The following is a 26688-nucleotide window of genomic DNA, read 5'->3' as shown; positions in this document are numbered from 1 at the left end:
GTGACAAGCAATATTATTAGAGTTATATAGCAGACATAGAGTACTTAATATAGGTACGTAATACGTATACAAGAAAATTATGACCAAATGATCGGCTCAAGTAATAGTGACTCTACTAGCCACTCTAGGTTGTCTTAATCGATTCTCACCCTTAGTCCAGATAAAATATTTATATCCAATAAGAAGATAAATGTCCTAAAATCGGTACTGAATAAAACATAATCTTTAAATTTACGAATAAATTTTTCATCACATCATCATCATTATCACAGCAACTTTTCGCAGTCCACTACTGGACATAGGCCTCCACAAGTTCACGCCAAAAATAGCGTGAACTCATGTGTTTTGCCCATAGTCACCACGCAATGAATTTTTATAAGGTATTAATTGTTTACATTATAAATATTTTTATGTTAAATTATGCTGTAACCGATTGGTTTCCGATACGGTGGTTTTTCTTATGTAAATTTCTGTTATCGGCGCGTCTCAGTTAGTCTCACGTTTATAATGTTTACTACTTATTTTATGTTGAGAACGAATTTGAAAATTAATAAATGTACACGTTTTTTTGTATTAAAAAAATTAATATATTTGATATATACACACGGTCGTGTATTTCTGAAGTGGTTAAATTAAGTTCTGTGTTTTTAATATCAATCAATACATATACAGACAAATAACCTGGACTGCAGGGCCGGTTATAAAATCTTCAATATCTTTAAAAGCAACTGACCTAGATTTACGAAATAAAGACTAAATTAAAGAATATTAATGCCACATGAAATAATATACAAAACCTTTTTATTTATTTTTGATAAGTGTATAAAAACTGAAAGTGAAAAATAATGGTCGTTTTCGAATTTAGTACTAAAAATTCAAATAAATTATTTTGGGTTTGTTTTAGTTTTGCAATAAACAAGTATAAATATGGTGTTAAGGAACGTCTCACATTTTCATTGCGGTGCAACTCTATAACGATTCACATCGTGTGATCCATGCTTAATTTATCGGTTATCGGTGTGAAGTATCTATATAGACTGTGAGTGCAATAGACAATCAGTGATGTGACAGAACGTTGGGTATATAAGACAGTGATTTGACATGTAAACCCTCTTTCCCTTACTTCTTCTCGTCGTGCGAAGTGTTTGCGTAATCTTGTAATTTGCAATACAGAATAATTAATTTCTCATATCTTTCATTTTTCAACCACTTCAACGAACAACGAACTAGTAAATACAAGCAGCAAGGCAATGCAAGAAACATTTGGCGCCCGAACAAAAGACAAAATCGACATCAACCCAGGATCACCGGAACACATGGCCGACATCTTGGACCGAGCAGTGACGCGGCTAAAGCCTCACCTCGCAACCATGATAAGATAAGTGCCCAAACCATGATCCCCAACCCCAATCCTAATCAATCCTAATCGATCCTAACCTTTTTCCAAATTATTTTTCCTTATTTTTAACAATCATGATTACCGATCCTAAATCCTAATCCATCCTAATCTCCTAAATTTATATTTCCTTTTTTCATATTTCCAATTATATTTCAAAATTAGCATTCCGCTATTGCAAATTTACAATGATTTTTGGTTTAATTTCTTAATTGCCGTACTACATTCAACAAACATGTGTTCTTATATTCAATTTTCTTGTTCGAATTTCTTCATTTAATACAAATTTACAATAATATTTTTCAACTTAACCTCTAAATTTCTTTCATCCATGCATTAAAATTAATATTTCACAATAACTTCTTATTCCAAATTTCTTTCATTAAGACATTAAATTTAATATTTTATAACAGTAGTTTTTAATTTACTTGCATATTATTTTCCAAATTTACTTTAAATTAAATTTAATGTTTTATATTACTAGTTTAACCGCTTCAGATTTTTATTTCAAGGTGTGTCACACCTAATACAAATGTTTTCCATACATTATTACAAATGTTTATTCAATACTTCATTCAATTCAATTACATTTAACTTTTCTAAATTCCATTACTTAATACAAATTAAACTTAATATTTTATTATATTAGATTTCGAGTCAACAGCATCAAATTTTTTATTTTTTTTTTAATAACATTAACTTAACAACATAATTCAATTCATTTCAAAATTAATTCAATTCTAAAGGCAATATTGAGCCTCAATCCTATTTATTGTGCGATGCTTAGACGATTCGGCCGACTATTTCAGCGTTGCGGTACGTGAGGCGCACCACGTGGTTGGGGCTTCGGCCATCTTGTCTTGCCGCTCCGCGCCGGTCTTCTATGTGTCGTCGATTGAGGAGCTTCAGCTAAGACATTTGCATCATTCCTTTTTATTTTCTTTCTTTTTGAGGTGTCTTGTAATTAATTAACTTAAATTCAATAGTAGTTTATATTATTCTAGTTCATAGTCATATTCAATTTCAAACAACTTTAGTATTAATCCAGTTCAAATTCAAATAACTTTAGTATTAATCCAGTTCATATTCAAACAACTTTAGTATTAATCTAGTTCATATTCATATACAAATACAAATAACTTTAATATTATTCATATACAAATAATTTTAGTATTATTCTAGTTCATACAGTTTTCTATTTTCAATAATTACATTTTTTCTAAAATATTTTCTATATATATTTTTCACAATGTCTGAACCTTCAGTATCAACTATGAACAAAGAATCCGGGATAAAGGTTTTAATTGTAAAGCGCAGTTCCATAAAGGGACAAATTACTAAATTCAAAAACTATTTAGACAAGATTACAAGGCAATCTCAACTGACGGGTATCGAAGTCGCTGAGCTTTCACTGAAGCTCAGTCGCTTTGAGAATCTGTCCGCTAAATACGATGAGCTGCAAACTCAAATTGAACTGATAAATTCTGACAATTTAGACGAAGAGCTCGATGAGCGTGAACGCATTGAGCAAGATTTCATATTATGTACCGCGATGGCAAAAAATATCATTGAAGAACAAAATGAATTAAAGAATTTAGAACAGGATAAGAGACGTCGTGAGTCCTTATTCCAAGATGCTCAATGTGGTCGCGATCATAATAATGAAAATTGTATAACCTTGCCGCAAATACAAATTGCAAAGTTTGATGGTTCGTTCTTCCGTTGGTTAGAATTTCGAGATACGTTTAATAATTTAGTTCACAACAATAGTCGCATTTCATTAATTCAAAAATTTCATTATTTAATTTCTTATTTGGAAGGCGATGCGGCTCGGGTAATTTCAAACATCGAGGTTTCCGCAGCCAACTATAATAGCGCTTATCAGTTACTTTATGAACGTTACAATAATAAAAGATTACTTGTAAATTATCACATCAAATCATTATTCAATATTGAAAAAATAAACCGCGAATCGGACACTTCATTACGCTCTTTAGTCGATCATGTTTCAAAAAATTTACGTGCTTTGGCTAACCTAGGTCAACCTACTGATCACTGGGACACGTTGATTATACATTTGGTTTCATCTAAACTCGATACGCAAACACTGGTTAAATGGGAAGAGCAACGCAACAGTTTAGGTGAAATCCCTAGTTTATCCGAATTCAATAAATTTTTGATTGATAGGGCTTATGTTCTTGAATGTACGCGTCACAATAGGAATGATCAAGGTTCTAGTTTTCATAATAACATTTCAACAAATAATAATAGTAAAATGCAACATTCAAGGCCTGTCAATTATCATTATAATCATCATATTAAGCGTGATCGACCTATTTCAAATTCATTTATTACTACTAATCAAAACGACAATAGCACTTTGTCTAAGTGTGTTGTCTGCAATCAAAATCATAGGATTTATGATTGCCAATTATTCAAATCAAAGTCCAGAAAGGACAAACTAAACGATGTTTCGAAGTACAAATTATGTATTAATTGTTTAAGGCAGGGTCACTCTTTAGTCGAATGTCGATTAGGGCCATGCAAAATGTGTAAGAAACGACACAATACTCTATTGCATCCAGTTGACGCACCAAAGGTTAACAGTGCCTCTGGCGAGGTCTCTGAAACTGTAGTAAACTTTTCAGACAAAAATTCAAATCAAGTTTTATTGTCTACTGCCCAAGTATACATTTTGAATCCAATCACTAAAGAGCCTCTTAAAGTACGGGCCTTGTTGGATTCAGGCAGTCAGTCGTCCTTCATCACAAAATCTCTTCAACAAAAACTTTCAATCAATTCAAATCCAATTTCTATTAACGTCATTGGTATCGGTCACTCAGATAACCAAATCAAAGAAAGCTGTGTGATCCAATTAAAATCAATTTACAATAACTATAAGACTAAATTAAATTGTCTTGTGCTTAGTAGGCTGACTGGGAATCTGCCTAAGGCACCTATAAACATACAACAATTAAACATACCATCGCACTTGCATTTAGCTGACCCCGATTTCAATCAGCCAGCTCCTATTGATATTCTCATAGGAGCCGATCTCTTCTGGCGACTCATGAAAAACGACCGTATTTCTTTAGGTGCAAACAAGCCTATACTACAATATTCCAGTTTCGGTTGGTTGATTGGTGGTCCTATTTCTTATCAAGCTAAACAAGTAGTGTGCAATCATTCAGTTATCAATGACAACCTCCCAAATGAAAGCAAGGTCGACAATTTACTAACAAAATTTTGGGAGCTAGAGGAGCTTCCCCAAAAAACAATTTTAAGTGAAGCAGAATTAGCCTGTGAGAACCACTTTCGGTCTCACACTTCACGGCTTCCTTCTGGCAGGTTTAGTGTCAGGCTTCCACTACGCGATTCACCTGATTGTCTAGGTGACACATATAATTTGGCAAAAAGGCGATTGTTTAATCTAGAAAAACGTTTTAGAAAAAATATTTCATTGAAAACTCAATACATACAATTCATGAAAGAATACCAAAGTTTAGGCCATCTGTCGGAAGCTACAGTTGCTTTACCAGATCCCTCTTATTTTTTATGCCATCATGCTGTCTTTAAAACATCCAGCGAATCTACTAAACTTAGGGTCGTATTTGATGGTTCCGCTTCTTCTTCTTCTGGCTTTTCAATTAATGATTTGCTAATGATTGGACCTAACATACAGGATTCTCTTTTCTCCATACTAATTCGAGCTAGAACATACAAATACCTGCTGACCGGAGATATCGAGAAAATGTATCGCCAAATAGAGGTCAATCCAGACGACAGAAATTTACAGCTGATTTTATGGAGAGAGGATGAGTCTTTACCAATCAAAACAATGCAGCTAAATACTGTCACTTACGGTACCGCAAGTGCCAGCTATTTAAGCACGCGATGTCTATGGCAGATAGGAGATGAATGCGACGATAGTCTTATCAAAAACATTATACAAAAGGATTTTTATGTCGATGACCTCATAACTGGTTCTAATGATATCGAAGAGCTAAATTATATTCAAAATTCAATTGCACAAGAATTAAATAAGGGTTGTTTTAAATTACGTAAATACAAAAGTAATCTGTGTTCTATTTTTGAGAATTGTAATCTAAATTTGCAAGAAAATTTTATGTTAAGTGAGGCTTCAAGTACTCTAGGCTTAGGTTGGAATCCAAATAATGACATGTTAAATTTTCCAATCAATATTCCTCCTTCAAGAAATACCATTACAAAGAGAAGCATCATGTCGGATGCATTTAAAATTTTTGACCCACTTGGTTTATTAAGCCCATACATCATGCAGCCAAAACTTATGTTACAAAAATTATGGAAGCTTAAATCCGATTGGGATCAACCAGTACCAATAGACATTGAAAACGCTTGGAGAGATTTTTCTAAAGATTTGCTATCAATTTCTAATTTTCAAATTCCTAGATTCGTTCTTATTGAGTCACCACAAATTATTGATATTCATTGTTTTAGTGATGCTTCATTGGTTGGCTATGGTGCTTGTGTCTATACTAGGGTTACGTCTTCAAATAATCGCATTGAAGTGAAGCTTCTGTGTTCAAAATCAAAGGTAGCCCCCTTAAAGCCTGTTTCAATTCCTCGATTGGAACTATGCGCCGCTTTACTTTCAAGTCGTTTAGGCAAGGCTGTTCTAAATTCTGTTAGATTCACTCCTAATTCTGTCACTTATTGGTCTGATTCTAGTGTTGTTCTGGGATGGCTCAGTAGTGACTCAACTAGGCTAAAAACCTTTGTGGCTAATAGAGTAGGGGAAATTCAGGAAAATACCAAATTATCTTCATGGCGCTATGTACCAACCGATCAGAATCCTGCTGATTTAATCTCACGAGCTACTACTTTAATTCAGTTGCAGAATTCAGATTTGTGGTGGCACGGACCAACATTCTTGACAGAAGATCAGAATGAGTGGCCCGTATTAAAATCTTGTGACAACATCAATTTACCCGATGTAAAATTCACAGCCACAGTAGTGATCTCAGAGCCTATTATTGATTTTGAGCGGTTTTCTAACTTCAACAGATTACAAAGAACAATGGCATACGTCATTCGGTTTATAAACAATTTAAAAAATCGCAAGAATAGGCTCTCTGGTATATTAACTGTCGATGAACTAAATGAAGCTTTTAAATCATTATGTTTAATAGCTCAGCAACAAAGTTTTTCTGTAGAATACAAAATCTTACGTAATAATAAACAATTAAATTCTAAATCTAAAATTTTAAATTTATCACCTTATATTGACGAGGATAAGTTATTGCGAGTTGGCGGACGTCTAGATACTTCTAACTATTCCTATGATAAAATTCATCCAATACTTTTAGATTCATCACATCATTTGTGTAAATTATTATTCAGATATGAACATATTCGTAATATGCATGCCGGTCCTCAACTGCTGCTGGCTACAATTAGGCAAACAGTTTGGCCAATTAGGGGTAGACTATTAGCACGTTCTACCGTTCGTAATTGTGTGCGTTGTCGACGAGTGCAGGGTAATACATTGTTGCCAAAAATGGGGAAATTGCCTTCACAACGCATTACTCCTGACTTCCCTTTCAAGTCCGTTGGAACTGACATGGCCGGACCATTCTATATTGTAAATCGTAAAGGCCGCGGGGCCAGGTTAATGAAATGCTATCTTTGTTTATTTATTTGCCTTCGTTTTAAATGTTTACACTTAGAGGCCGTTAGTGACCTCTCTAAAGATGCCTTCATCATGACTTTGCATAGATTTGTTTCGCGCCGCGGTAAACCAGCTGAGATCTATTCTGATAACGGACGCAATTTTGTAGGAGCGGCAAGGGAGCTCAGTAAATTCACCGATACACAAAACATCGCGTTGACTGAATTTACAGCTCAGCAAAACATCAAATTTAACTTCACTCCATCTTACTCTCCTCACTTCGGCGGCATATGGGAGGCCGGTGTGAAATCGGCAAAGTATCATATCAAACGAGTCATGGGGAATTCACATTTAACTTTTGAAGAAATTCTAACTTTGTTTGCACAAGTGGAGGCTATTTTGAATAGTCGTCCCTTGTGCCCATTATCCACTTCCCCTGACGATTTCCTTTTCCTTTCCCCAGGGCACTTCTTGATCGGAAGACCACTAAATGCTCTGCCGGCTCGCGCCTTGGAGAATGAAAAGGAACCGCAATTGAAACGCTACGCACGACTCGAGCAAATCAGACAACATTTCTGGCTGAGGTGGCAAAAGGAGTACATCTGCGAACTACAAATACGTACAAAATGGAAAACAAACAAGGCTAAACTAAAGGTTGGAGACTTGGTGCTCATAAGTGAAGATTCCCTGCCACCGTTATGCTGGAGTACCGGACGAGTAACCAGGCTATATCCAGGGCCAGATGGGATTCCTCGTGTTGCTGATGTTCAGACCACGGTGGGTTGTTATCGCCGTCCTCTGGTTCGCCTCTGCCCGTTACTCGACGATGAAGACACAGAGTTGAAGAATCTGGATTCTTCAACGGGGGGAGTATGTTAAGGAACGTCTCACATTTTCATTGCGGTGCAACTCTATAACGATTCACATCGTGTGATCCATGCTTAATTTATCGGTTATCGGTGTGAAGTATCTATATAGACTGTGAGTGCAATAGACAATCAGTGATGTGACAGAACGTTGGGTATATAAGACAGTGATTTGACATGTAAACCCTCTTTCCCTTACTTCTTCTCGTCGTGCGAAGTGTTTGCGTAATCTTGTAATTTGCAATACAGAATAATTAATTTCTCATATCTTTCATTTTTCAACCACTTCAACGAACAACGAACTAGTAAATACAAGCAGCAAGGCAATGCAAGAAACATATGGCATCTCTGCCTTATAACTTTTATTATTTTGAAATCATGATGACTTGTCGTTAACCTCTTAAGAATGTACCAAGATCCTGACAATGCTTGAAGACGAGCACAGTCAGCGAAATATAGCGAGAGCTTTCTAGAGTTCAGCGAGTACTCCAGCGCTTAAATGAAACTGGATCCAATCTTCGAAGACTAGGAACAGATCGAACAAGGTGCACGAGGGGGCGTGAGGATCGCTAAATGGTGTCAACAACTTTGAGAAATCGCTTACTTAAGGCTGTTGAAGTAAAGAATCGCCATTTAGCAGCTGGAGGAAACAATCTGAGTACGGATACAGTAATTAAGGCGGCGTCTGGCTGTCCAGTTTATAATAAAGTGGACGCTCATCGACAAACCAAAACAAACTTATAAGACTCAAGTTTATTTATTAACTAGCTGCTGCCCGCGACGTCGTCTGCGTGAACGCTATACAGCACCAAAAATACAAACGATTATACCTTTTAAAATAACATTCATTTACCCGTTTCTTCTTTACATTTCATATATACAGAAAAATCTCATAGATGGCGCTGCTTTAAAATTGTCTTGTCTACTTATATTCATTTAATTATGTTTATCGGCTTAGTTACTCATATTGCGTGATTTTTATAGTGTGAAGCTAGCTTATATAGCATGGTTATTAACATAATAACAACAACATTCAAATATGCGTCGTTAGATTACACGATTTACAGAATGCGTTGAGGAAATAAAGGTTTACTGCTCGTTCCCCGTAGGTGATAGCATGATAATATGTAGCCTATATGTTGACCCGACTTCTTAATAATATTCGTGCCAAATTTGAAGTAAATCCATGCGGTACTTTTTGAGTTTATCCCGGACATACATACAGACAAACAGACAAAAATTCTAAAAACTATATTTTTGGCTTCGGTATCGATTGTAGATCACACCCCAAGTATTCTTTTAAAAAAATATTCAATGTACAGTTTTGACTTTTCTACCATTTTATTATATGTATAGATAAATTTTCATTATTTTCGTAACACGGTTGATAACTTCAAAAATTATATTATCATTATTTTACATACTCGGTTATGGTAAAAAATTTGTTAATAACTGTCTTACAAAAACCAAATTTTCATCTATCATCAAATAATCAAAACTTACACAAAATCAAAAAACATTTTAAACACATACACAAGAATAATAACGACTATATAATGATATAAATAGAATCATAATAAGCGCAGAATTATAACGTACATACGTTCCGACATGGCTAATTAAACTGACTAAGTAAGGTCAACTACAGAATCTGCACTTAATACAGTTGAAAAGTAAGTATGTTATAAATTTAAGCGATTCTAGAGTGAATTAACTGAAAATTTTATACAGCATATAAGCGGCTATAGGCTTTATCAGAAGAAAATGTATATGAAAGATCAAATTGACCAGTTGAAGTAAACCCTTCACATAGGCGTTCTAATTTACTACGATTTAATAGGTCAAGGGGACTTGCTCAGCTAAGTGACATGACTTGCTATTTACTGGAATAGATTATAGTGGCTATGTAGAGTATATAACGACGGTTTCATCTATATAAAAATAAGCCACTAAACATGTGACAAAACACAACATTTGCTAAAGCAATTGTGCTAATTTTTATAAGTATTTCACACAGCGCATATTCTGGAAGAGCTCTTACTTATTTCGTTCACTACAGGAACATAAACATTACTATATAGCAGGATTAATTGGCTTTTATCTTAAACATTAGGATACCTTCCCAATCGATGCTGGAGACTCCTTTTTTATTTTATATATGATAGGCTTTTTTTATGTCACTAGGTCGGCAAACAAGCGTACGGCTTACCTGATGGTAAGCGATTACCGAAGCTTATAGACACCTGCAACACCAGAAGCATCGCAAGCGCGTTGCCGACCCAATCCCCAATCCCCCCAGCAGCTCTGGTCACCTTACTCACCAACAGGAACACAATACTGCTTGAAAACAGTATTATTTTGCTGTGATCTTCTGTAAGGTCGAGGTACTACCTCTGTCGGGCTGCTCCATATTTTGAGCAGGAAATTCCTGCTGTGCCCTACCTCAGTTAAAGGCTTGCGTTTAACCACTATTTCACCTGATTTTAAGTGAAAATGCGGTCTAGGTCTTACTTATTCTGATACCTTATTAATTCTAGATATTTTATATTGGTATTAGCTGAAACGACCGACATTCTAAAACAATTTGTCTTCCATACTGTCAAAGGCGTGAAGTTGAAATTTTCAATTTTCTCCTCTATTTTAATTCCCTATGAACTTTCTACAAAATATTAATAAAACTCAAAAAAAAAAATTTAGGGATTTGGTCGAGCCGATGCCGTGTTTTGCGCTGAGCAACACATAAAGTCGCTACTCGTTTTGGCTTATAATCATAATTAGTACAGATCCGTTGACAAATCGTTTTTTCTGATCTTTGAAATAATTTTTACATAATGTTTTACGTATTGACGACCAGATACAACAACCGATATTGGCTTAATATGACATATTTATTAGATTAGGTGCACGTTTCAAGGTATTGACGTCAATATTTGAACAAACATATATTTTTATAACATATATATATATATATATATGTTATGCATTAAACGTAAAGATTTTATTATTATGTTATTGGACTTTATTTTCATATATTTTTCATTGCCAAATTACAATAAAAAAAAATATAATGGAATACTAATTCCACACTTGTATTAAAGTGGTCGGTATAATTTATAATATTTTTACGCTGCATCTATTGTAATATGTATCTTTAAACATTCAAATATCTATTTTTCTGATGAAACCTCAAAAACAACTAAGTCCTACATAAATATGAATTTTTTTAGTACAAAAAATTCGGTATGATACAACAATGAAGGCTTTGTTTTTTGTGCTTTTAAGTAAATTAGTGCTATAAAAGTTTTAATAGAGGTTTTTGTATCATATTAATGTAATGAATTTATAATTTTAAATCACGGCGTTAAATTATGATTAATATTTTGAAAATAATTAATCTTAGTTGACTTATTTTTAACTTTATACTAAATATAAATACGTTTTACATGCACACTCGGTTGTCTGTTCTTAACTTTGTGCCGCTATGAGTAAAAAACATCTTATATAGATCCCTATTATTATTATGTTTTTGGTATAATCGTAACTATTTATAAACTATCACGATTCAGCCTTTAACATACCACTGCTGGGCATAGGTGTCTATCCCCAGAGAAGGTCGAGAGCTTATTCCTCGATGCGGCTCCACTATCAGGATCATCGGTAACGATCGCTATCAGGTATCTATGATGACAGCCAGTTCGACAGCTTAACGTGCTCCCTGAGACACGCTGAGAGACCCACAAGGACAGAAACCCACACCGGAAATGTTTGCACAAATACAAGTATCAATTCAGAGCGGGAATCGAAACCGGAATCGCTGGTCTTTGAGCGCGTAGACAGCACACGTGCCACTACACTAGAGCGATGTGAATTGATTATATCGACTATACATTATTTAAATATTCTTATTAAATCCCCAACCCCAATGACAAGAAATCTATAGTTACTCTTCTACCTAATACCATGTATAGTAATTGCTGTAAAGGGTGGAACCAACCTTACTATATAGGTATAGTTACTAAAAATTATTTAAACGAGATATTTGCCATGTTTTTATTTTTATTTTTGTTTGCGGAGTTCGATATTTCGACATCAGCTAGCTATTCTTGTTCACGATACTGAACAACAACAATAGTGAACCATTTACCTATTTTAACAACCCATTTTAAATAATTTTAACAATAAAAATAACCATGTTAATAATCTTACTATAGTATATATAGGTAAACGTATATATATGTATAATTAAGTACTACAAGAACGAGACATTTTAATTACTGGCTAGATACTTTCTTACTAAGTGCTTGCGGCAGTTCATGCATTTATGATACGTTTTACAGCGTTCAAGCCTTCCTGGATAAACGTAAAACCCTAGAGAATAGTGTAGACCCCAGTACAGGTAGCATCAAGCCTTTGTCCATAAACTTTTAATATAAAAACTTTTAATATTTTAATTTGTCTATAAACTAATAATATTTTTTACTGTTTTAGCACGGGTTTTAATTGTTGTAATTTTTTTAATAGTTTTTTTTATACTTTTATTGATGAGTTAATTTTTCATAAGATAGATATTTATTGTTAGTATAAGTTTCGAAACAACTGTTTAAAGTGTATTGCATGCTGAGTTAGCCTATAAGTGTGGTGTATAGTGTAAGATATTCTGTTTAACTATATAATTATGATAGAAACCACTGTATATCTACTACGTTGGCTTCCTATATAAATAAATAAATAAACGTCCTACTCAAATAAATAATGGATACTTATAGCTTAATACAGCATAGCACAATCTATTATATACCTAATGGAAATAATAAAAAAAGACTAATGTTGTACAGTTTTGCGAACTATCAGACACAGAGTTGTATATGCGTGTTTTTTTCAAATTTTCTTACTTTTCCATTCCATAAGACTAGCCCGTTGGCGCAGTTTGTATAGTGGCCCTGCTTTCTGTTCCACTGGTTGCGGGTTTAATTCCCGCCTAATTCTGGATGTAATAATTGTATTTATTTCTTGTATTATTTCCATGTATATTTATCAAAAAAAAAAATAGTTATAAAAGTCGGCTGTTACCTGTAACACGCATTAAGTTGCTTACCATAGGAGCAGACGACCGTGTGTGAATGTTATATAAGATAATTATTTGTCATAAGAATCTTCTAGAGCTTATAAAGAAAATTTTCGTTATGATTACATCGTCGTTGAGTTTATCACTGAGGGATTCATTTTAATAATTATAATAGCTGTTGATCGCGGTTTCACCCGCGTTTATGTGAGGAAAAAATGTATATATAAATAAACGTATGGCTAAAAATATTATAATATAGCCTTCCACGGCATATGGACTATCCAAAAAAAAAAAGAAGAGTGTTCAAACAAACAAAACTCTCAGTTTTATTATATTATTATGTACATAAAAGTAATAATTTAGTGTGAACGTGTGAAAGTTCTTAAAAATTATATATTAAATTTCAAAGAAGCAACGTAACCGTAACACCGACATGACAAAGTATTTATCAATATCGATCGAGCGTCTCAAGGACCTTCAGTTATGTCTTTATAGTTAGGTACATATAAACGTATGTATAGGAACTTATTTATAGATCGCTATTTTTCTGAATATAAAGGTGCGAAAGTTCGTGAAGATTAGAGAGGGGATGATCTTACATTGAATCTCGAATCTTATCGAAATCTTAATCTTTATGATAAGATTTGATTTATTTATGAATCTTCCAAGTTAAATAACTCTTATCGTTAAAGGTAAATAAAATGTCTATGCAATTTATATTGTAAAAAAAATAGGTAAAAAAACTTTTTTAGTTAAACGGTTTTATGTTAAACATACATTGCAATGTTTAAGATAAATGTACTAAAAACCAAAAATTTTAATCAACGATTGTAGACAATTGACGTGCCCCACGGTTTTATTTTAGTTTTGTCTATGCATATGTTTATAATTCCCACGACTGTATCTATTTTATTATTTTTTGGTTTTTAGTACATTTATCTTAAACATTGCAATGTATGTTTAACATAAAACCGTTTAACTTAAAAAGTTTTTTTACCTATTTTTATTTTCTAGTTTTTAGTTTTTATTTCGCATTCTGTTTAATTCATTTAGTGCTTCATTATTGCAAGGCCCATCTTAAATATTGAGGTTGTATAGTGCACTGTATTCTTCTTGTCAAGCCCTTTTATTTGATACCCATATTGGTGGGATTGATAAAAAATTGTTATCAGACATTTGGTAGCGGCGGCCAGCTTAGATTTCAATTTTGCATAGTAAATTGTATTCTACTTGTTGAGACCTTTCATTTGATACCCATGTTGATGGGATTGATAAAACCTAAGTTATCCGCCATTTTGTAGAGGCCGCCATCTTGGATTTTAATTTTATATAGTACATTGATTATACTGGTTGAGCACTTTCATTTGATACCCATATTGATGGGATCGATAAAACCTACGTTATCCGCCATTTTGTAGCGGCCGCCATCTTGTATTTCAATTTTTTATAGAATATTTTATTCTGCTTGTTGAGCCCTTTCATTTGATACCCATATTGATGGGATTGATAAAACCTACGTTATCCGCCATTTTGTAGCGGCCGCCATCTTGGATTTCAATTTTTTATAGTATATTGTATTTTGCTTGTTGAGCCCTTTCATTTGATACCCATATTGATGGGATTAATAAAACATAAATTATCCGCCATTTTGTAGCGGCGGCCATCTTGAATTTATAATGTTAATGAATAAACATTGTATTGTCACCAAAATCCAAAGTGTATACAAAATTTCAGATTAATCGGTTGACAGGAAGAGGGTGAAATTTGAATTACTAAATTTGACCCAAGAATAATAAAAAATAAAACAAACGGGGTGAGCTAAATAAAACCGTTTAAAAATACCAATATTATGATACGAAGTCACGTTCTAATTCCCGAAATTATATGTAAAATTATGAGTGAAGATACGAAATGAAAACATCTACATTAATCTGAAGTAGGTATTTCCACCTATTGCTCAAAAATCGAGAGCAGCGTGACTGGGGAAGTACCTCGACCTTACAGATAATCACGGCTAAATTATACTGCTTTCTGTGGGGGATTTCTTCTTCGCAAACAAAAGAAAACACAGGTACTGTGTGGCTACGGTACAGGTACTGTGTGGCTACGGTACAGGTACTGTGTGGCTACGGTACAGGTACTGTGTGGCTACGGTACAGGTACTGTGTGGCTACGGTACAGGTACTGTGTGGCTAAGGTACTAAAGAATATAGCCACCCCCTCTCTTCCCGTGGGTGTCGTAAGAGGCGACTAAGGGATAACACAGTTCCGCTATCACCTTGGAATTTAAAAAGCCGACCGGTGGCGGGATAACCATCCAACTGCTGGCTTTGAAATACACAGGCCGAAGACGGGCAGCAGCGTTTTCGGTGCGACCAAGCCAGCCCTGCGGTCACGAACCCGCCTGCCCAGCGTGGTGACTATGGGCAAAACACATGAGCTCACGCATTTTTGGCGTGAACTTGTGGAGGCCTATGTCCAGTAGTGAACTGTATAGGCTGTAATGATGAAACAAAAGAAAAACGACTTCAACTATATCTATAAGTAAAGTAACACGACGTAGGTAGTCGATAAAACAGACAATTAAATACACATAACAAACATCAAGTTTTAATTAAAAAAGGATCAAAAATATTATTGACAGTAACGGACTGTAAAACACGACTAGGTATGTCTCATGAGCGCCAAGAAGAGACCAAAAACGTCAACGGAAATGGCGCGTACAATAGTAAGTTATCAAATTATCAAGAATAATTTAAAAAAATGTTTTCACCTTGCCTTGTTAATTAGGAGTTATAACAAGCTATAGAAATGTACATATAACGAGTCATAATAAATGAGACACATGAAAGCCGAGAAGAGACCAAAAAAGTCAGCAGAAATCCGCACAGAACGGTAAGACTCGTTGCTACTTGTAATAATATAAAATTGTAGGAAGACATAAACACAACCCGTCACGCAAGTAATCGCACTTCATATTTTTTTTTTTTTTTTTTAATCATAGAACCGGTTCACAAAAAGCACATTGGCATCGTGTAACAGTTGCTGAACCGTATCGCGATATAAAAAAACTTCGCACGGAACAGGTTTCGATGCAAACGTATCCTAGATCTTAGGCTGAGTATACAATAATAAATAAAAAAATTATTACTTTCTGACAAATGATCATTACAATTATATATTATTTTTCAAAAGAGTAACTGCGGAGTTTCTTGCCGATTCTTCTCTGCAGAATCTACATTCCGAATCGGTGGTTATAGCTTTACTTTTACAAAATAATAATTTATTTTTAAAATTTTAATTTTTAAAATGACGATTCGAAAGTGCTCTTGGGGCCTATTTGAATAAAGTTGTTTTTGATTTTGATTTTAATTTTAAATTATATTTAACAGCCTAAGTTAATATTACAATAATGATTGATGTGACATGCCTTATTTATTTTTAACATAATGTATGTTGACAAGCGTGTGGTCCGATATAATCATCGGTCAAGATAGTAAGAGATTATTGCATATAGCAAATTGACGCCTGAATCACCATTGCAAGAGCGACCCTAATACCAACCTTCCCTATGAGCTCTGGGTACTTTACTCACCACAGAAGCATAATAATAAAGTAGAGATAATTCCCTAGTGGGGCTGGTCTTGATTTCGAGATAGATACTTCCTGATTGCTGTGCCCTTCCTCAATTACTTGTTACACGAATTTGATTTAATAATAAAAAACGTACGGGTAAGTGTGACGCACTTTTGCGTTTTATGTTCAACGTACTTTTATCAATGTAGGTGAGGAAAAATAAATAAAAACTTTCTTTTTAATTGCTTTATAATATCAGTACACCAAGTATGACAATGAACTGTAATATAAGCAATTGAATCTTATTATTAGTTATTACTGATAGAGAACTCATACCATAATAGGAAAACACAAAAAAACATAGATAAATATATGTATGTGTGTACAAAAACATATTTTTTTTAAATTGTGTTTGCTCGTAAAGGAATTAAAAAACTAACTTCGATTTTTATCGAGAAGTGTACAATAAAATCGATACACTCAGTTCAAATTTATGAGGTAGCGTACATAAAAAAATCAAATCAAATTTACATTGACTTTTAACATCACAAGATATTCCATAAGCAAAATTATAAAAGCTGCCTGTTACGACTAATGCAAGCTTATTTATTTTATTTTATAGCTTTTGTATTTGTGTACAAAAAATAGTAAATAAAAAATATATATAATATAAATAAATATATGCCCTGAGTATTAAATAAAGAAAATACAGAAATTCTCATAAAAGTATATAAATGAAATGCCGTAATAAAAACATACTGTAATTATTGCAAGCCAACTGTAAAACGCATCACAAATTGGGAATTATAGGTGTGAAGAATAAAATAGACATTTTTATCTTTCGCATTATTAATTAATTATATCTTTGTATGGTCGTTTTTAAATGTGCGATAAGATTTCGGTAATTCATTTTTTTGGAATTTGGACACGTATTTATTAGTACTGTTTAAAAGTTTATGAATAATACATTTGAGTAGTGACACATTTAGCGTATAACTTAATTAACTGTTAATTATTACCTCGAGCAATATCAATTATTCGCGATAAGTGATAAAGTGAGTCGCTTTACAATAAAAATATTTTACTTGAATTACTTTACTTACTGCCTACTTCCTCTACCTCTTTGTCTATAAACCCCACCGAAAAAAAAAACTTACTTCAATTACATCGACCAATAATACAACGTAAAATTTAAATGGGACCACGTGACAATCATCAGCTTTCAATTAAAGTCATCAATTCCACCAGTAAAAAGTTATGAAGTAACATACATAAAAATACAGTCGAATTGAGAACCTTCTCCATTTTTAAAGTCGGTTTAAAGGACATTTAGAGCACTGCCTTACCAGCTATATCACACGATTAAGAGATAAATTCATCGGTCGCTGACGTAGTACATTTCACTGCCGTAAATTACTTAAAGCTTTCAGCATAGTATACCCTCCTTCTAAATGGAGAAATAATCTACACTAATATTATAAAGCTGAAACGAATGTTTGTTTGTTTGTTTAAACGCGCAAATTTCAGAAACTACTGGTTCGAATTGAATTTTTTTTTTTGTGGTGGATAGCCCATTTAGGGAGGAAGGATATAGGCTATGTATTCTCAAATTAACTGATAAAGAAAATGAAGGTAAGCTGAACTTCTATTTATAACGGGACTCACCGAGCAACAACAGTATCAGCGGGTTCTGAAACTGCTCGACGTACTTCTTCCACAGCGGCTCCTGTTCCTTCACCTGGAACTCGTTCGGCCCTACGAAGTTCATGCGATCGTTCGCCTCCCTCCATGTCAAACCTCGTCTCACGTCCACCTGCAACCGCTCAGCCACCTGAAAAATAAGATGAGTTTAGAAAACTTACATTCGATATGTGTTAAGATTGCAATCGATAAAATCGTCATATAAAAGAGTAATAAATACAACGTAGGGAGACGACAATCTTCAAATTATAAAATTGTACTGTATTTGGTCAAATAAAAATTTTATTATTATTACTAGCTGACTCGGCAAACGTTGTCTTGCCGCTAAACGCTATTTAAAAATAGGGGTTGGCGGTAGAAGGGTGAAAATTTAGGATTGTATGTATTTTTCAACGCCAAATCATAATAAAATAAAAAATAAATAATTTATCTAAAAATTAAAAAAAAAAAATTAGGGGTAGACTACCCTTAAAATTTAGGGGGATGAAAAATAGATGTTGTTCGATTCTCAAACCTACCCAATATGCACACAAAATTTCATGAGAATCGGTCAAGCCGTTTCGGAGGAGTTTAACTACAAACACCGCGACACGATATTTTTTTTTTTTATGTCACAAGGTCGGCAAACAAGCGTACGGCTCACCTGATGGTAAGCGATTACCGTAGCTTATAGACACCTGCAACACCAGAAGCATCGCAAGTGCGTTGCCGACCCAATCCCCAATCCCCCAGGAGCTCTGGTCACCTTACCAACCAACAGGAACACAATACTGCTTGAAAACAGTATTATTTAATATAATATTAGATAATTGTATAATCTCGTTAGTTTAAACACGTAAATTATAGACTTGATCGTCTAATTAGACCTTTGTCGAGTGAGACACGAAAATAACAGCGTAAGCTGAGTCACAGGAACGACTCGCTATAAACATTAAACAAAATGTCAATTGTAAATTTAATTGAGAACACGCGAGCTGCGTCTAGTCTTATAATTAAAGGTAAAAGGGTTCAATGAATAACGGTGTAAAAGCACTATTATGTTTCTGTATAATAATGACTGTATATGTACTCAAAAAAAAATCCAACTTTAAATACGCAGTATGACTTACTATAACTCAAAAGCTTTTTTTTAATATCACTTAGTCGGCAAACAAGCGTACGGCGCACCTGATGGTATTCGATTACCGTAGCTTATATAGACGGCTGCAACACCAGAAGCATTACAAGCGCGTTGCCGAACCTATCCCGATTCGCACCAGGAGCTCTGGTCACCCTACTCACCAACAGGGACACAACACTGTTTGAAAACAGTATTACTTAACTATGACCTTCTGTAAGGTCGAGATACTACCCCAGTCGGGCTGCTCCAGATTTTGAGCAGGAAATTCCTGCTGTGCCCTACCTCAGCTACTCGTCAGATCTCGCTCAAACGTTGAATCGCTTCGCTTTAGCCTATAATATCCCACTACTGGGAATAGGCCTTTCCCCATGTAGGAGAAGGACGTTGAATACAAAAAGCGAAATATAATTTTTTTTTCGTAAATTATAATTTTCAGAATATCATCATTGAATTTTGGTATAATCTGGTTAAATTTTAGAAAATAAAGCATCGTGACACATATTTATAGACGACAGGCGTTAAGATTGTCTGTTAGTTTTTTTTAGAAATCGCGCGTTCAACGAAAACAAGTGTATTTAATACGTAATATTTCAAAATAAACCCCGCCGCCACCTCGTGATATTTCGTGATTTTTTTCCGAACCCCCGTTCCGCTTTCGAGCCTCACGTGGTACATGGGAATTAAAGAGCCATTAATATTAGTCTGATATGATTACAATAAATTTAAAACTTGAAAAAAAAAGGAGTGCGAAATCCTTACAATTGTAAACAATACATCAAGTTCACGCCAAAAATGGCGTGAACTCATGTGTTTTGCCCATAGTCACCACGCTGGGCAGGCGGGTTGGTGACCGCAGGGCTGGCTTTGTCGCACCGAAGACGCTCCTGCCCATGTTCGGCCTGTGTATTTCAAAGCCAGCAGTTGAATGGTTATCCAGCCATCGGTCGGCTTTTTAAGTTCCAAGGTAGTAATGGAACTGTGCTATCCTTTAGTCGCCTCTTACGACACCCACGGGAAGAGGGGTGCGATATTATTTGATGCCGTAACCACACAGCAACAATATATAATATATAATAAATGTGGCAAATATTACGAGATAAAACTGACATTATTTCGATTAGAACGTATGTCACAATTACATACATTAATTAAACTATAAATGAATTAAGAGTGCCTAAATCGTAAAATGAATCAGATTCTACGATTGAAACTTGATTTGATTTTACCTTGAGTTGAAGATAGCACTGAATACGACACGCCAACTCATATTATTATTTATCGACCCAAAAACAATAAACATGTGTGTAGCGTGAACAACCAAATATCACCATATGTAGAGTCGGAAGCCAAAAATATCTTTTTTTCCAACTTCGAAAATAGATCTTCTGAGAAACGCAACAGTTTCTCAATTCTGTTGAATGATTTCATTTTTACACAGACATGTTAGTACATTAAATATGTTATAGAAGTTGGCTTTCAGATTCTTGTATTTTAACTCGTTGGATTTATAAAACAATATATTAATATGTTACATATAATAAGCAATTTTGATACGAACTATACTTACTACGTCGACTTTTAGAAATTTTAAGACTAGTTATTAAGGCTTCTAGATTCTAAAGTTGCGGTGAAGTACCGATACATGTTAAAAAATAATAATAATAATAATAATATATGGAATAACAGAAGCACGGGCATAATAAGCCTGTGGATATATCACATAATTGAAAAAAAAAACTATGCTTACTTCTTGATTGGACCCGTATTATTAAAAAATTAAAAATTTAAGGTTGGGAGTCATCCACCTTTCACATGAGGCTCGAAAGGGGAAAAAACATCACGAAATATCACGGGGGGGGGGGGGTCTATAATGAGATATCATGTGAAAAAAAAACAACACCGTGCCCCTAAATGCCTGTGTAGAAATTTGTATAACGATGCTTAATTTTTTTCAAAATTTATTCAAATCATACATGTATAATTTAATTTTGTTAATACATGTATTAACTGGTCAATTTCAATTTATTTTATAACACACGTGATTCTTGGGTATATAGTAAACCCCACCTAGTTTTGGGTTATAGTTGCTAAAAAAATCACGTGATCTATGGACGACCCCTTACAGCTTTACTTCTTTAATTATGCAGGTTATCGACTTTACATCGATATAAACATATATACATATATTGTACGCGAGTTCATTCTAAACAATAGACTCATTTACTCGTATTTAAATTTTATTTATTACTAGCTGACCCCGCAAACGTTGTTTTGCCATATATGTTATTAACCTCCATAACCCCCCCCCCCCCTTCCTTATAACTTAAGGTTATGAAAAATAGATGTTGGCCGATTCTCAGATCTACCCGATATGCACACTTTCATAAAAATCGGTCCAGCCGTTTCGGAGGTGTATGTTAACTAACAATGTGACAAGAGAATTTTTTATATAAGATATTATGCGCATATATACTCGTATTTTTTTCTTTTTAGTAACGTGAGTCCGTCTTCAAAACAATTAATAATGTTTGACCTATCAAAAATTTACTTACCAGATCGATTGATATTAAAGAATAGGTGGTAATACAGAAGCACATAAGATACCTCGAAAGAAATAAAACAAAATAAAATATTTTTAAAGCCAATAAATATCTTGGTCAGATAATGACACAAGAGATTAATTACGGCGTGGGACAGTTTGCAGTTGTCAGTGGAAGATCATTGCACAGCCTTGGGGTATTTGGGGTATTGTCATTTTTGTCATAATGACAACACAGGATTATATGATAATCAAAATACTTAATACTATAATAATTGTGTTTGCTCGCAAACATTTATGCGTAGGTAATTAAAAAAAAAAATAGATTAGCATCCTGCACTCCTACTCTATATAAATTATAAGCTCGAAAGTAGATACTTCTCTGTCCGCGCAATTTTCGTCAAAATGGGTACACAGCTTTTGTTTCGCGTATTAATATTATATAGATAGGATATTGTAATAGTTTATGTGAGTCCCCCATTGCTTCAGTGACTAATCCAACTAATAATTCGCGGAAGTGTCAGTTTTCCACATAACTCTGAAGGAATGCCATAAGCTAGTTATATAAACACTAATACTCATTTGTAATTAGTGTTTGCTAGCAAAAGAAAAAAAAACGACTTTAATTTACTTAGACAAGTAATACAAGTAAATAGGTATTAAAAAAAATATCAAAAAAAAAATAATTAATACTCGTTAGACCTCGATCAAATTCGAAATGAATTATACGACAGGCACCAGCTTTCGATTTTTTAAAAAAAGTATTATCAGTAAAGGGTCCACCTAAAAAAACTTTATGAAGTGAGAAAAAAAAATACAATAAAAAGAATGCCAAAAAAACTGATCGATTTATTTTATTTTCATTAATTGTGTATGTAAGTAGTCGTAGCAAAAAAATATAGATAAAAATTCCTTATTTTTTTAATTTTTACGATCATAAACATAATTATGGCAAGCATGGGTTGTCTGGAAGAAATAGCTAATTAGCCATAAGTCCGCCCATTGTACTTCACTATCTGTAACTATCTTTATGCTTTTTTTTTGTAATATATTTGTGGTGTACAATAAAGTATAAAATAAATAAATAATAATTAAAGAAAGAAAAAAACAAACGCATAAACATAAACTTTCACTATATAACAGTAGTATGCGTAGATAATCGTTCTATTTTTAATTTAATGGCATAACTGTAGTTAACAATTAAACACACGTTAAGTTAACAGCTGTGCTGTGTGGCTACGGCACTAAAGAATTTAGCCACCCCCTCTCTTCCCGTGGGTGTCGTAAGAGGCGACTAAGGGATAACAAGGTTCCACAACCACCTTGGAACTTAAGAAACCGACCGATGGCGGGATAACCATCCAACTGCTGGCTTTGAAATACACAGGCCGAAGACGGGCAGCAGCGTCTTCGGTGCGACAAAGCCAGTACTGCGGTCACCAACCCGCCTGCCCAGCGTGGTGACTATGGGCAAAACACATGAGTTTACGCCATTTTTGGCACGAATTTGTGGAGGCCTGTGTCCAGCAGTGGACTGTATAGGCTGTAATAATAAGTTAACAGCATCGAAGTAACAAGTTGTAAACTGATGAAAGTGAAGCTATCACCGATACAGAATGTAGATTCTGCAGAGAAGAATCGGCAAGAAACTCCGCAGTTATTCTTTTAAAAATAATATATAAATTGTGTTTTAGTACAAAATTAGTAACATATTGCATGAAATACATCGTCACTAAGTTCACACATCTTTATCGTCTATGTAATCCTGCACCGAATAATACGCTCTATCTATTAATTTATTTTTAATAAACACGTTCAATTTATGTTAAGCCAGTTGCAAAATTGTTAGTGGGATTTTGTTATAAGTACATGCGAATACCAACACCCAGAAAGGAGAGGTTTACTTTGCGCTGTCGTAAACTTGAGAACTAAGAACCATCTCTGTTTCTCTTTATTTGACTTTTACAGACTTCATTATATAATTTATTATTTTAATTATATTAAAATTTTTATTTATATTGAGTCAATTACTATAAAACCAAACTTATTTTAAGTTAGTTTCTGTAAACTTTTCATGGAATTTCCTAAAACTGATTAGATTTTTTTTAATCTTATTTACGCTCTAATAATTATCCAGTTATTATTACTATACTGAGAAGTAAATATTTTGAAAAACAAATTCTCAAAATATTTTCTTAACAATTACAAGGTTCAATATATATACAAAAGACTACCTCGATCTGAAGGGCTTTGTTCAACTGGTCAATTTTAACACGCCCTTCTCATGCACTACGATTTAGTTAATCAAGGGGCGTGGCTAAGTTAACAGACAGCTGTGACTTACTACCTTTTTTAACTCACGAAGAGACTTCGTAAGCCCGCTAGAGCTATTCCGGACGAAAAGAATCTTATAAAACCAATTGAAAATCTTAAGCATTCTAGAGATCCACTCAAATACAAAAAATATATATTCAAATCGACCGTTTTGGATTACAATTAATATAATAAGTATTTATATGTATATAAAATATTAATCGAAGATGGCTGAAAAACTTCTTTTATTTTACCTCACCTTCAAACATAATAAGTTTTTAAGAAATCTGTAATGAAACTAAACTGATAACAAAATAAGCAATGGGTACATCTATATCTATACAAATAAATAAAGTTGGAGTGTCTGTTTGTAATATTAAAATAACCGCTTTTTACTAAATGCATATGGATGTATACCTAAACGGTACATATAACAAAATTAGTTTTTATAATTTTTGTCTGTCTGTCTGGTGTTTGTTTTGGCTAATCTCTGAAACGGCTGGACCAATTTTGACGGGACTTTTTTTTATTTTTTTATTCTTATTTTATTCAAACTTTCACTGGCAACTGTGTGTAATAAGAAGAACTAACTACGAGTAAGCTACTTTTATTTTAGAAATTTATGTTTATATATTTATTTTCTAGCTCTGTGAAATGAACAATAACTTTTTTGTTGATTTACACGCGGGCAAAGTCGCAGGCACAGCTAGTTTTATATAATATTAAAAACCTTACCTACTTAAAATGAAAACAAAATAATTATTTTTTATCTACATTTTTAAACTTTTGACAGATTCTTGTTCACACATTTAAACGGGACCTACTATTTTTTTTTTTTTGTTTTTATCGTTTCAAAGTCATCGAAATATAATTAGGTAAAAAATCGTACTTACATAATAAATACGTCGACTTTCGAACTTTTTCATTGTTTAAAAAAACAAAGAAATACAGATAAAATAAAGATTTTACGCATTGAAAATTAAATGACATAACAGACCTTATTTTTTGTTTTTTATTCATTTATATAAAAATATAATTTAAAAATGTGTAAAGCATTTTATAAACATAATTTATCATTCCGAAGTTATGTTTAATCCTTTTAAAATAATTTGGTAACAACTCAAAGTTTGTTAATTAAAGGAATACAGTCAAGGAAAGATTTTTTTACACAAAACAAGCTTAGGGCGGCCACAAAGGTAAGGTTCATATCTTGAAGTATTATAAAACCAGGACAAGACGACGAATAACTGGGTCAGTTAAAAAAATACAAGAGAATGAAACACATACATCGTACAAAAAAGAAAACTTCCGACAAAATTTATGTAACCACAACCAGACAAAAAGAGATTGATCGCGATAGTTAATTATTATGATCTAAAATTGTAATATTAAAAAAAAAAAACGAGTGCGCTTTAGACCACACGACTGAACTAAAACTTACGAAGCGTATCTCTCTCTCATCCTATCTTCACAAACTATATCTCCCTCTTAACTTCCGTTCACCTCACCCGATCACACTTTTCGTAACGCTCTCGTCACACATTCACCAGTTTACTCCCCGAGCCAAGCGTGCGTAAAGAAGTTTTACTTCAAAATGTATGCAATATTCTTGAGCACAAATCATACTCAAATTATATGTTTTACATATCTCATAAAACAATATATTTTCAACTACGAAGGCCACACTATCGATCAACATCGTAGGCTGTATAACATCGAGTTATATCTAAAAATAGTATAGTAGAAAAAAATTATAACGAAAGTGAAACGACTTGAATTATTACAGACATTATTACTGAGGAGAGTCCAGCAGGAAATTTCCTGCTCAAAATATGGAGCAGCCCGACTGGAGTAGTACCTCGACCTTACAGAAGATCACAGCAAAATAATACTGTTTTCAAGCAGTATTGAGTTCCTGTTGGTGAGTAAGGTGACCAGAGCTCCTGTGGATTGGGGATTGGGTCGGCAACGCGCTTGCGATGCTTCTAATGTTGCGGGCGACTATAAGCTACAGTAATCGCTTACCATCAGGTGAGCCGTCACTTGTTTCCCGACCTAGTTATATTTTTAAAAAAAAGACAACAAAAGTCATTTCTTAATATTTTCTATTTTCGTTATCGGTTTAACGATATCATAAATTGATGAGCAGTGGCATTTGTGCGTCGGTTGCTATGATAACTTTGACACAACACGACCCAATTCAATGAATCCAAATGTACGTATTTAGAAATAAAAATATTTAAGAATAAGAAATTATGATCAGATAGAATTGTCAATACTAATATGATAAAGTAAAGAATTTTTATTTCATAACTTTGCACCAATTATCTCACTTCCAGCTTTTTAAAAAGTTTACATTTCATAAAGGTTTATACAAGAGATCAATATAGGTTACAGAGACATAATAAGCGTCTTAAGAATCGAATACTTCAGATGAGACCAGACGGGCTCATATCAAAAAT

At 33.7% G+C, this 26688-nt stretch overlaps 1 protein-coding gene across 1 annotated transcript in view; it reads right to left on the bottom strand.

Moving 5' to 3' along the window:
- The window catches only part of LOC123659574 (calcium-transporting ATPase type 2C member 1), a 69780-nt gene that overhangs the window by 29877 nt on the left and 13215 nt on the right, over positions 1-26688 (bottom strand). Inside the window, exon 3 of the mRNA XM_045594782.1 lies at positions 18219-18384. Within this exon, the coding sequence (XP_045450738.1) occupies positions 18219-18384 (166 nt within the window). The remainder of the gene's footprint in view (positions 1-18218; positions 18385-26688) is intronic.

The sequence above is a fragment of the Melitaea cinxia genome, chromosome 14 (genome assembly GCF_905220565.1).
Source record: "Melitaea cinxia chromosome 14, ilMelCinx1.1, whole genome shotgun sequence".
NCBI lineage: Eukaryota > Metazoa > Arthropoda > Insecta > Lepidoptera > Nymphalidae > Melitaea > Melitaea cinxia.
Note: the sequence above shows the minus strand (reverse complement) of the source record. Positions and strands in the feature narration are given on the sequence as shown.